The 13,726-nt window shown below is 39.3% G+C and overlaps 1 protein-coding gene across 2 annotated transcripts in view; it reads right to left on the reverse strand.

The window, feature by feature from the left end:
- IL1RAPL2 (interleukin 1 receptor accessory protein like 2) overlaps nt 1–13,726 on the reverse strand; it is a 341,134-nt gene that overhangs the window by 156,523 nt on the left and 170,885 nt on the right. For both annotated transcript variants that reach the window (XM_057365608.1, XM_057365607.1), the window contains exon 3: nt 6,460–6,733. In XM_057365608.1, coding sequence (XP_057221591.1) covers nt 6,460–6,733 — 274 coding nt within the window. The remainder of the gene's footprint in view (nt 1–6,459; nt 6,734–13,726) is intronic.

Consider the following 13,726-nt stretch of genomic DNA (forward strand, 5'->3'; position numbering starts at 1 on the left):
GATTTTGTTGCCTGAGAGAATAGAACCTGTGGAGCACATCCTTCGTTCTGTACATAAGTCCTATTTCGCAGATGCAATGTGGAAAGGCAGGTCCTGCTCTGTTTGTACATGGGCAATTGAGCAGGAAAACCAGTGGATCAGTTATTGTCTCACAGGGTATACAAAGAATGAAAGAATCATGAAGCAAATGTCCTTGCAATGTGAACTGTTTGAGTCCTGCAGCTGAGTCCTCCTGGCTGTGCCTTCCCTTATGTGGTGGCCAGAAAATCAGAAATTTCCCTCCAGTATCACTTACCAAATATCAGTTTAACTCCCTATGGTTCTGTATCCTGTACTTTGGGTATAACAGATTTATTCAGGAAACCTCCCATTTGTCTGTCCACTCTAGCACACAAATATTTTCTACTGACATGTGGTAGGTACAGCTGGCTCGATGGGATTCCAACAGGAGTGAGCACATTGTCACTGTTCCTTGGAGARCAGAAGGGAAATGGAAACTCCCTGACAGGTTGGAGAGGAGGTGGCTGAGGAGGGCTCAAACATCTCAGCAGCAGCTCTCCCGCCAGCAAAGCTGACTGCATGAAGAAACAGCCCCTCTGCTCTGCATCCTTTCTCTCCTCCAGGCAAGGTTTGAWGCCCACCAGGGAAGGCACTTTTTCAGAAGCAACCAGTGAGGGTGAGCTGAACCATTACAGAGACACCGCAGCACAGGGAGCTTTGCTATGACAGCCTGTAGAGGCTACAAAGTAAGGTCAGTCATTTTWAAGGTTTATAAATCTGGGATTTCACTGTTAGGAAAACTGAAGGATACACAATATTCTCATTTTTGTCATTGCYACTGCAACAGGGAAGCCACTGGATGCTCTCCAACCACAAAGAAATATGGATATTTCTCTTGAAGCCCTGACTGCATTTGCAGCTTCTCATTAACAGTAAACATTGTTTTTCAGAGCAACAGAGGATGAATAATTTCTCTTTTAAAGCTTTAGAGGAGAAGAGTGACTGAGCGGAAATGTACATATCAYCAGGGAAGAGAAACAAATCTTTGTTTTTCTGCAAAGAATAGATAGAACTGATTTCTCTCAATAAAGACAATGTCRTCAAAATGATTTGCAGGAGCACCATCAGTTTCTACACAATTTTACATACAAATGTAGAAGCATTCTGATTCCACTTTCCCCTGTATTTCGATAATGCCAAAACATTATATCTCAGYGATAAAACCTCAAAAAAATTTATTTTACCATGAATCATACTGACTTTACAATGTATCTGCTCCAGCACTGAATTCAAGTATTGAATACTATATCTCACAGAGACTTTGTCTATACAGAATCAGTCAATTTTATTGTGGGAAATGTCACATATTTTAATGTGTGACATTTAATATTAGTGTCACTCAGAGCCTGGGAAGCCTGTGCCATGCTGAATCCATGTGCTCCAAATATGAGATGTTGCTGCTTCTACAGACATGCCTGGGACTGCACAGGAAAGCTGATCACAAGCCAGTGTGCAAGTCTAAGAGGTAATGATGAGATACAGAATCTGTCAGGTACCTAGATGTCCTCCTCTTGGATATSCAATAATTAAAGACACTAGCCCACTTGAAAATATCATCTTTAGTCTTTCCAGAGTAAAAGTCTACAGGGAAAAAAGCACTTGCCAGTAAAGGATATGTAAAAAGGTATTCTGTGGCTAAATTGGAGTTACAACACTGCATCCAAAGGGATTTGAGATACAAAATTACCTGTGGCAGGAGCAGTTGAATTGTGRGTAAAATTAAAGCATCTGAAAATGAAACACTCTGTATTGCCATCAACAAAATGAACAACTGCATTAAAACATATTTTGCAAGAGCCACAAGAGGTGGCTGCAGAGAAAGTGACCTTACTCCTATGWATTTTCACATCATTACTTACTCCAAGTACCTGTTTGGATCCAAAACCACCTCTTTTTTTTCATGCTGCTCAGAAGCCAGACTTTCAGCACTCAGAGAAGGAGTGCAGCTTTTCCTGGGCTGATGAGTGCATTCTGCAGTCTAAGTTGCAGGCACCTGACACAAGCCCCTGAGCTCTGCCTAACACCCTCTGAAGTGAGAGCACAGAGGTTGTGCTGCAGATAAAGTTTTACTGCCAGCCCCTCCAGGCTGTCTAAATCTGATTTTGATTTGCTGGTCATGCGCTCCACAGACATTCAGAAGCCAGAAGGCTTAAAATCTACTATCGCTCTATTTTATTACTGCTCAGMAAATGGTATCTCAATATTTCACCGATGGCTCAGCAAAGGCTCCATTTCTCTGTGCATGTCCATAGCAATGCTGCTCTCCATTAAGAGCTGTGCACAYGGGGATGCAGTAAAGGAAAAAGGAYACASAGATTTCCTAACTTGATTTGTCAGCAGTTCTCTGGCATCAAATGCTGGTATTAGACATCTGCAAGCTTATTCCCCAATAGACATTCAAGGCCCTCACTCTCTTGTTATTCTGCATCCTGTACAAAAATCAAGGCTTAGCTCCATTAGCCAGTCAGGAAACCACAAACTTCCACCTCCTGCTTCCCTGCACCCTCTTGAGGCCCAGATTTTCTAWTGCCCTTATTCACATTATGGGAGTCAAATTATTTTACTTTACCAATAGTTAATTAACAGCAAATATGCACTAAATTTTTTATTCATACTGGTTTTATTCTTTAACTACAGTTTGGAGCTGAGCCTCGTTAGAAGAGAGGTTTCCATGAGCATCCCTAGATGAAGGCAAATTTAGGCTAAATTTTGCTGAGATTTCTTCACCAGCTCATCTTCTTTTCTTTCACCAGGTGAAGATGATCTAAGTTGGCCCAGTTCTTGTTCCATCTTTAAAAAACAGGCTTTTAACACAGAAAAACAGATGTATTTGTTCAGAGAGCAAAAGCAGATCATGATCTGGCAAATAACTGTCCTACATACTCAGAACTTTAGGGCCACCCTATGCATTTAGGTTGAGTTTAATTTCCATGCTTGGWTTTGATGTGCTCATCTCTGAATCAGAGATGCTGATGTGAAAATCCCAGAACATCAAATCTCTGTATCAGAAATGCCAACAGCTTTATCTGAAAGCATTGCTGGGCGCTGAAAGATTAATGGCATATGCAGGGTCTGTACTGGAAAGCCACTTCCAGAACACAACATTTCCACACTGGGAAATAAAGTCATTACACAAATGTTGCAGCATTTACCTGGGAACTGCAATGAAATACACAACTATCCATTACTTAGGATCCTTTTTGGATGTAGCAGCAATAGCTCTGATTAGACACAGATATGACATCCAAGAACAAAGAAGACCCATGGAATTCACATGGCTCAACTAACACAATTCAACTCTTTTAAAAGTCCTTGCAGARTCAGGACTACTTCATGCGCTTAACACTGGGAAAAACATCACACTTCAGTTTGCATCCAAGTGTCAGCTCAGTGCCAAAATGTAYTGGGAGAAGTGACAAGTAGGTTTTAACGCAACAATAATTTCCTCCTATTATCCACACACCCCCACACCTGTCTATGGAATAATGTTTAATTGGTTAATAAAGGAGAGGCAACATTTAAATTATGGYATCAAACCTCTTCAGTCTGAAGAAGCAACCTCWTTTATTAGGGCTGATCTAATACTCYTTAATTTTATTCAGTATTACAGGTTCTTTTACAAAACAGACATTAAAATTATTGAAATGACATTTCTGTGTGAGTAAGAATTTACTGACACATTTAATTTTTACCCATCTCCAAATCACTGTCATAGCAGCCTATCCTTCATCTGCTCCTTTCAAGCAGCTTCTGAAAAATTCCTTCACACTGATAGTCATACCTTGATCTTACAAGAGCAACAGATATTTTCCCCATACGGTTTTCTTGTTTGTCAGGTTGTGTTGACTGGGAAGAAAGTAACAAATTGGGGGAGAGTAAATTAACAAAGCTCTCACTATTGCCTTCCCAGCTTGACAGTGTCCTTCCTTTCAGTCCATGAACTTCTGGGATCAGGATCCTTGTCCCACTTGGCCTTAGCACCACAACCAAACATCTCACACCCTTGCACCTTTTTGCAAAGATAAGCACAAATAACAGACAGAACAGTTCTAAAGCAAGAGACTTGAAGTGGTGGAGCTCAGCGCAGCCTGGCCATTGGGTCATGCAAATGAGGGATTTCACCCTTTGGAGAGCACGTTGCACCAGGGCTTCACACATCCCTTGTGAGTGGCTAAAAAGACTTAAATTTAGAACTGAATTGCTTTGGATTTTCTCTTAGAGAACCTGAATGAAAACTTCCTTATTGAGAAAAACTTCAAAAGTTTTAAACTTACCTTGAATCAAAAGCATTTTCCTTCCCATTTTTTTTTCTTTCAGCTACCAAACCAAAAGAGTCAACTATGCATACAACCCTAAACCCAGTGTTGCACACTGATGGACACAGTCACCTCTTCATTTCCACTGCATCAAGTTCTATCTACCAGTCTCTGCTAATTCAGTCTACAAAAGATGGCATTTGTAGCAGAAATTGTTAATGCTTCCAGAAAATAAAATCAGATTCTAAAATTACTGCTCTCATTTGTGACCTCTTAATTCTCATAAAGCAGGTGATCCTGGTTAATGACTAAAACGCAAACATCTGCTTATCCCCCTCCAAAAAAATGGATTAATAAAGCTGAAATTACACAGTTAATGGTGTGGATAGTCTCCCACAAAASTGTGATCACATTTCAGAACATTATATCTAGCTCAATTTTAATGAAATTAAAATCAATTACTATTGCTACAGCCTCAGCTATTTTAAGCCTCCCATGGTTTCATAAACAATAACAGTAAGGACACATTACCATGTTTTTGGAAGAAAAAATTAATTAAGTAATGGAATAAATACAGTCTTTTATCTGTAACCACTATACTTATTATTCTGCGCTCTGACATAAATCTGAAAAAGGCAAAAATATCTGTAATTATATAAGAAAGTTCAAGTCAAAGCAAGGAAACTGCATAACTGACAAGGAAGATCTTGTTGCTGTGTAATGCCTTCCAAGAAGCCAAGTCATATAATTTTTAGCTGAAAATGAGAAGCTGTCATGAATTATTCAAGAACTTACCCATTTGTTACCAAAACTACTTTATCATGTAAATGAGCAGAGTTCTGAAAYTTCCCGGAAAAAAGTATGTCCCAGAATCTGATCCAAGATCAATTCTTTATATTTCACAAAGGACTTGCATTAAAATATTTCAGAGTATTAAACTAGTAACTTGATTATCACAACAGTGACTTCTTAAGGAAAAAGCAAAGCTCCCTTGAAACATGTAAATCACCATCTTCCCGTAACATTTCAAAATCAGGGAGTTCACATTACACCCAACCTCTGACAGAGCAGCTAATAAAAGAGTAACTCCCAAAGCTGCAACACAGACAAACTGGTGGGTTTGGCAGATGTATCTGAAATTTAAACTGGACTTTAGGGCCCAGTACAAACCACCATAATCCAGCGCACAACCCTTGATTTCAGTAACATTCCTCAGGACCAAAATGGTCTGAGGCAGCTGAGACAAGGCAGCAAGACTCAGCAGAGATGGACAGAGAGCAAATTTTGGATTCTGAACAGTGCTGTTATTTGTTTCAATACTTATTAAATTCATTAAGCGTCTCTAATTTCAGTATGGAGCAGCAGACAAGGATGAAGCAAACTTATGCTCTGAAATGRAAGTTTAAAACCAAATCATACAAARTATCTGTAAACTCCTTTTAATTCAAAACTGGATCRTTTAAGGAATATTAATTCATTCATTCTTTAAATGTCCTCCTTTTTTTACCTTCTCATTTTAGGCATAGAGATGACATCAACATCCACATGATGGAAATCACGAGCTCCAGCACATGTTTAATTTAAGGCTCATCCAACAGTTTCAAAATACTTCAGAGRAATGCATTTTGCTGCCTTACCAAACAAGGTCTGCTTAAGTTTATGATAAATCATAATTGTATATTAAAATAAACATTTCTTCAAAACCAGACAGAACTGTAACTCTCCATGGCCTGATGCCATCAGAATAATTCAAATTGTAACTCTCTAATAACTCAAAGGATTTGAAACAGAACATTATTTAAACAAAATACTTCATGATTTAAGATGTATCAAGTTCTGAAGGTTTATGGCAAATTGAGAATTTGCAAATGCTGTACTGAGAAAAAAAGAAGTAATTAAGTGAAAGCACATTAATTATAGCTGCTGGTCAAGGTAATTATAATTACCAGGGAAACTAATTTTGAGACAAAGTATTTATGTGACATATATAATTATGAGAATTAAAAAAAAAAGAATATGTATTAACTGGATGAATATCTCAATTCTTATGGCTAAAATGATTTTTTAAACCAATATCTAATACTCCATACATTATTAACCAATAATCCCCTCATTCTTATTTAGACTTGAACACAATACTCACCTTAGAACACATGTGTAGAAACCACTGTCTTGCAGCTCAACCGAGTGAAACCATATGGAATCTTCATCCTTGCTCATCCTAACTTCGGAAAATATAATGGGTTCTTCTAAATCTCCTTTGTTTTTGTACCACATAAGCCTAAGACCTGTGCTTTGGGCCATGCTATAATTAGTTCTGATATAGCTGTAGAAAAGGGCACATTTCACTCGGACTGGTTCACCTGCCAAAGCCATGTATGTCTTGAGATCCACTGACCAGTCAATGCAACCATCAACTGAAAGTAAAACAATAATAAAGAAATATTAGACACATATATTTTTCAATATAGTGAAAAGCAGCTTGGGAAATGCAATACAATACATTAAAAGAAACAATTTTTGGCATGTGCAGAATTGTTTTAGGGTAATATGAAATGCTTAAAGCAGCTATTGGCAGCTAAGAGGTTTCCTACATCTTTTTTAATTACATGTAACTGTGAATGTCCAGGCAATAAATAGAGCACACTGAGCCTGTTCAAGTCCACTTCTTTAGAATATCATTACTTTCATCCCCACAACACTAATTCTTTATTAAATAAACCAAATGTTTTGCACCTTAACTACTTGCCTTTGTAAATCAGTTTTGAATTCTCCAATTCCTTGTTGAAGGAAAATGTACATTGGCATCTAATGTCAATCTTATCCCTTAAAAATTTTCCATCCACCTCTGCTAATTATGTTATGCAAAAAAACCCCAAATAACAGACATGACATTTATAATTTTCTTTTCAAGGCAGTTCCATATAGCTGGGTTTTTTCCCTACAGCCTACTCAGACTGTATCATATACAACAGCATACAATTATAACATGCTGCCTATGCAATCAAACTTAATACAGTAGTTGTGCAAACAAAAAAGAACATCTCTTGATGTTCTGTTGAGCAAAATCTTTTGAAACTTGATACTTCACTTTAAAATTAACATACATCAGTCAGTTTAATAGAAGATTACTTCTCCCTGCAATTTTTTTTCTCCCATTACTATTATCTTAGTTACAAAACAGTCCTAGCACATGCACACATCAATACATCACATATCAGAGACCTTTTAATTCAACATTTTTCATTGCTGGAAAAACTGTAAGCTTGAAAATCAACCAAGAATAAAACCAAAGAGAAAGACTGTAAAGGCAGATCATCAATAAGCAAGTACATCACCTAAAATTAACAGACTTAATTGAATATGTAGCTTTTAAAATTTATTGATCATATTAAGTAACAAGTAAACACAACATCTCTACCCTTAAGGCAGCACCTCAAATTCTACCAAGAAAYACTCAAGTCACCTATTCTGCATTTACAGAATCAATTCTCAAACTATAACGGTTGGATATCCTCATACACTCTTCATTTCATACACATCTTCACATGCATTTGCTCATCAAATGATTTTTAAATTTWCTTCCTAAASWAATGTAGTGAGCCCAAATTTCTACAAATGGTGTAACATCAGGTCTGGTCCTACTTTTAGTGGTTTTTATGGCCTTTAAATTATGTCRACCATCTTTTCAGGCTTCTTTTTAATCATTCAAAAGTAACCATGATAAATGGAGGGTTTTAATTTTCCTATTGCAGTAAATSAGCTTTAAGTGTACTATGCTCACATGAACCATGCACCTGAACTGTATTTTAAACCTGTTGACACTGACCACTTGCATACTTTTCTGATACATAAACTTCCATGTAACATCTTGCTGCAAAATAAATTTGCATAAAGAAAAATTAACATAAGCTCAGGAGGGAAGGGAAACCCATTACTCAAAACTGTATATTTAATGTACCTACTCTCATGAGGGTATTGACAGGTGAAGGAAGATCATGCAATACCTTTACCTCCAGCATGTTTCCTGTACCTGTCCCCCTCCCCACAGRCAGGTGCAAAAGCAGCAGCTGGTTATACCAGCTGACTTCCTTCTTCTTCAAAAACCCCCAAACCAAACCCTTCACCTGAAGTTATGTACACACTGTTCCAGTTAATTTTGATTTTCATTTCCATTCTCATTTTGCTGAAAACATCCTGCTGATTTAAATTAAAATTCATTGCTTTTAATGCCTGGTGTTAATGACATCAACTGAAAGGCCAGCAGCAATTTACGGATGTTCCTTTTCCTTGCTGCTCCCTCTGCGTCCTCCCTCCAACAGTGCCACACGCAACAGGACAAGTTTGAATGATCATTATTTGAAAATCCTGTACTGAGGCATTTGTTCTCAGTGCATCTCCTCCAGGTTTATAACATCCTTCRCTGTGACCAAAGCTGCACATCACAACTCGAACATGCCCTTGGCCATGACGCCAGGAAACATCGCATTGACCTCTCTCTACGTTGATGCTACACAGACGTGGGCAACCTGCAGCAGAGCTGGAAAAAGAACCCAGTTCTCCCAGTCCTACAACCCTATCTAATCCGATTTTACATTAAATGCCTGGTTCTGACACCATGAATTCTTTTGTATAAGTGACAGGACTTTTACATTGAGCAGGTATCATTGTACTCCATACAGAGTTTCCTCAGAAAAGCTCTGTGCTTTTTGTATGTCCTCCTCCTTAGGCTGGTGTGATTTACAGTTAAAGAGCAGTGCAGAGCTCACAGCTSCCTTCTCTCAGCAAGGGATGTGAAAGGCAGTGCTGAGCTCTCCAGATGGCTCATCCCTTGTTCTCCAGGACACACAGGTATTCTCAAAGGCACCCTCCCTCCTGTGCTTCAGCAAAGTCACAGAAGTCTAAGCAGGGCCATAAGCTGAAGTGAATACGGGTGTCCAGAACTGYAATTTAGATCCAAACTAATTCATCCAATCTAATTAATTCAGCTAATCTAMTTAATTCTGTCAATCTTGTGTCAGTTGAATCCTGTCACATCATCGAACACTTTCAAACCTGTGCTTGTTCAGCAAAGTTAAACCATACCAAAGAATAACTAACAATGAGACACACATGGAAAGCCTGTGGATCAAGGAGAGCAGTGCCAGGTTTTCATTTCTTTCACAGAGCAGGGTCACAATTAGTAGGAGTTTTGTAGTTAGGTACTGACCCAATAAGGAAATCTGAAAATACCCTTCTTCCAATGAAATTTTTCCCATATCCACACCCAACAACTTGTCAAAGCACAGCTCAAACAAACACTAAGCATCCCTCAGTGTCATTCAGTCTGCCATGTCTTCCACTTKCATTTGAAAATTTCTTTTCCCTTCTTGTGTGCACGTTTAATTTCACAATTTGAGCTGTTGAAGTATATTATGTACACTGCAATAGAGAAAAGGCATTTGAAAGGTAATTCACGGGCAGGTCACCAGAGTAGCTAAAACCATCTCCACAACGGTGTTGTCTGCTGGCCACTGCCAGCACATCRCCAGTGGAGGCACTGGACACAGTGACCTGAGCCCAGCAGAGCATCTGCATCCCAAAGAACAAAAGAAAGAAAAGGAAATTTGCACTAGAGACCTTATTCCCTTTAACAGTATCTGAATGGAAGAATTTGAGCAGCCCTAGGAGGCTGATCCTGACAGGGAGGGGGGTGGAGGAGAAGGTGCAGGCAGTCTGCTGCCCATGGCCCTGCCTGCCCCAGCTGCTCCCCTGTGACAGCTCTCCCTGCGAGCCAGGAGSGGGTAATTACACAGAGGAGAGCACACAGGGAACAGAGCAACCAGTCATTATAAGGCTGATGACATCTGTGGAGGAGAGAAGCCTCACAGGGCGCCTTGACTAAATCTTAATTATTGAAGAAAGACTAATCAAACAGRAGACGACTTTTCCCCCCTGCTCTTTTTTCTTGTTAAATACACAGTCAAGAATGTTTCCTCTTATGAAGCTGTAGAGGCTAAAATCTAGGTCAGGCTCCCTGTGCTCACATGGAAGCTGGAATTTTTCCTCTTGCCGTGCTGTCAGTCACTGGAGCGTGAGCATTGTTAGATTCGTTTGGAGTATTCTCCAAGCTGTCATTACAAATGACTGAAGCTGCTTAGGTGGAGTTCAGCACTCCATTATCCAGAACAAAGTTTGCTGTCATTTTTGTTGGGCTGGTCGTCAACATGTAATATAATCAGGGTGGTGAGAAAAATAATGGGATTAGAGAGACACTCATTATACAATAAATGTATCTGTACCATTTCTCTGCTACCCTCTAATCACCTGGTAAGTGCCTGACTGAAAGCTCATTCAAATTAAATCCTGTCTATTGTGGGTGTATTTTAAACACTTCCAATAAAGAATCCTTTTTCCTTTTTTTTTTTTTTTTTAAAATTTGGAACACTAAGAGAATATGGAAAACATTGTCCCATTTTTATCCTAGTTCCTAAGGAAAAGCGGTTTGCCATCTATCTGTAAATCTCCCCATCCCCTCAGCATAACTTCTACCCCAACTGACTAAATTCAACCCTATTGCATAGAACATGGAAATGCTCAGGTACACAAGAGTCCCGCATGGGTGCAGGAGAGAGTCCCAGTGTGGCACAAGGGCTGGGAAACACAGCAGCCATAAACCAAAGTGCACCCCACAGGGCCTATCCCAGTTACCCATCCAGGCTACTGCAACCTGAGCAGAGACTCAATTGAAAATGAAGTCTACAGAACTATTAAGCAAATTATAGATTAAGTTGGCTGACAATAAGCTACTGTACTTTTATGTTAGCAATCACCCAAAGCGTGTACTGCATCTTCCTCCTCAACATTTCCTGGCAATTTCCCATTACTCTTATTTTAAATAAATCTAGTTGTCTAGGGAGTCTAGATGCATTTTAACATGAACCATAATAATTTATGAGCAATTATAGAGGAGCATGTACATAGTCTCTGAGTAATTTGTCTTTCTGATTGCTGTCACATGAATAATTTTTTGCACTGCGCATCTGCCTGTTATAATTTTTGTAGGGATCTGTCACCTACAGCAATTTATATCATGGCATTGTTGAACATGTTTGCCTACCTTGTTACCTGAAAATCTCATTTTAAATTGAAATAATCTACAAATAAATAATTAAAAAAAATAATACACTAGCTAATGTATTAAATTTATTGCTCTGCAAAGCAAGCAATGCTTGCAACTGTAGGTACACAGTCAGAAATAAAACCACCATTCCTCCAAAACAAGAGTTATATTTTTATGTATATATTAGCCCTAGAACAGCAGAATCCAGGAACTGATATCCATCATGCTCAGGGTTTGCAGACGTGTAGCAATGATAGATGCACTCCATTAAGAATGTCCAAAGAGGGATGCAAATTTTTTACAGTCTTAARGGGGAGAAATCATTTACAGCCGACGAATTTTTGGCAACTTGTTATTTTCAGATGTTGATTCTGGAGAAAAGTGAACACGCCCTGCATTTGAGCACACACAGCAAAGCCTTTAGCAGCTCTGGCTGGACGTGATCTCAAGGGTCAGGGTATTGGATCAGCCCCACCATATGGAATTGGTTTCACATCTCTGGCTTTTGGCTGCAGTGTGCTAATGCTGCTGCAGTGCTTCCTACCTTGGCCAGCTTCTCACCACAGCCTGGCTGTGAGACCTGAACAGCAGCAGAGCCCACTGTGGGCGCCCAGTGTAGGTTTGCTGTCTCCTCCCAGAGCCCTTCCCTGCWCCTCACACCATGAGCTGTTGGAGAGCTGAGCTGCATAAAAACTAACAGCAACCACCACACCACTCTGAGTATTCTTTAAATACTCCAGAGCTCAAAAATACAATTGCTGGTCAAAGAACACATTGCAAATAACACTCTCTTGACCACTTTSTGCCCTGTCCAAAATTGTGGATGTCACCTCCAAAGCAGGATGACATCTCTGCATGCAGAGCTCCYTCAGCTTAGCTGGCTGACCAAACTGGATGGTCAAAGAACACTCTCAAAACTCTTAATAAAAATTCACTCTACTGAGACATCTGACCTGATATCTCTGACATGAAGAGCAAGTTACCTGGCTTTACAGGGGAGAAGCTGAGAAGCCCATGCTGGCAATACTCCAGAAGCGAGTGGAGGGTGGCCTTGTCCAGCAACTGAGGAGCAATTGCAAAGAGCCAGCAGGGAGAGGGAACAAAGGGGAGGTTCAGATAAAATGTCTCTCATGTCTCTTTTCTGTGAGTTTTACCCTTTGAATCACATAGACTCTAGTTTTTGACTCCAGGTCCATATTTTAAACTKCATTTTAGAAAAAATTCAAATGGTTTTCCCCCGAGGCACGCAAAATCAAAAAATGTATCTGTTGGAGATAAGACCACTTAGAAAACAACCAATCTTGAGCAAAACCAAGTTTATCGTGGTGCAAGATGGGTGAATTTTTACATGCTTTTCCTACAACCCTCCTAAAAACTCTTACAAATTCATTTCTATGACAGTAATACCTTGTTTCAGCAACAAACCAAGAGTATGTTACTGCAGAAACACATCTAAGAATAGGATCACTCGCAGGCTTTGTAGTTTCTCTACTCTGATCTCCACTTTCTGAATATTTGCTAACAAGAATTAGAAGGCATGCAAAAGCACAGATATTCCAAAATTTCCTAAATCAAGTAATGAGTGCAAAAAAAAACACCATTAAATTTAGCAACGTGCAAATATTTCTCCAAATCTGGGCCAAAAATAAGGAAAAATGCATTTAGATATCSTTATATACTACCTAATTTTTTTCCCAAATTTTGATCAAAGCTTCAAATTTCTGTTACACYGACTAAAAGGTCTTTAAGACTTGTGTATGCTTCATTTTTTTGACCAGCTTTTCTTATGATCCACAGCTAAACATCTCAACTCAAATGTCAAATATTCCAGCCGAACACTCATCATTTCCTTTGAGGTCAAACTCACTGTAAATATATACTGCCAGAGGTTCAAATAACCACAGATTGCTCTGCCCTGAATTACATATGCATATGGAGCCAGGAGCATTTTAGCCTTACATTGAAAATGCAAAAGAAAGAACATACTGGTAGATCACCAAAATTCTCTAGGGAGAGAAAAAGCCCTGAACAAAGTCTCAGCTTCCAGGAGTGATGGCATATTAATGAGGTCAAGGCTTAGAAATTATACTTGAAGAATGAAAATGCTGCAGCAGTGTCAGTAGAAGTGACTGGACAGGGGCATTTCATCCTGTAGCACTTGTCAGAGCCAGCTTTTCAGGTGGCACCTCACCACAGGGGTTTTCRGGAACGCTTGCTGATGGAGAGAAGAGCAAATCACAGCTGGCAGGTTAGGATTTTRTTGGAGACAGGGAGCTCTGAGACACATTCTGTGATGGAAAGGAAATCT

This window comes from Malurus melanocephalus, unplaced genomic scaffold, assembly GCF_030028575.1.
Source record: "Malurus melanocephalus ecotype Western Australia unplaced genomic scaffold, MMel_1.1 scaffold_56, whole genome shotgun sequence".
NCBI classification, from domain to species: Eukaryota; Metazoa; Chordata; class Aves; order Passeriformes; family Maluridae; genus Malurus; species Malurus melanocephalus.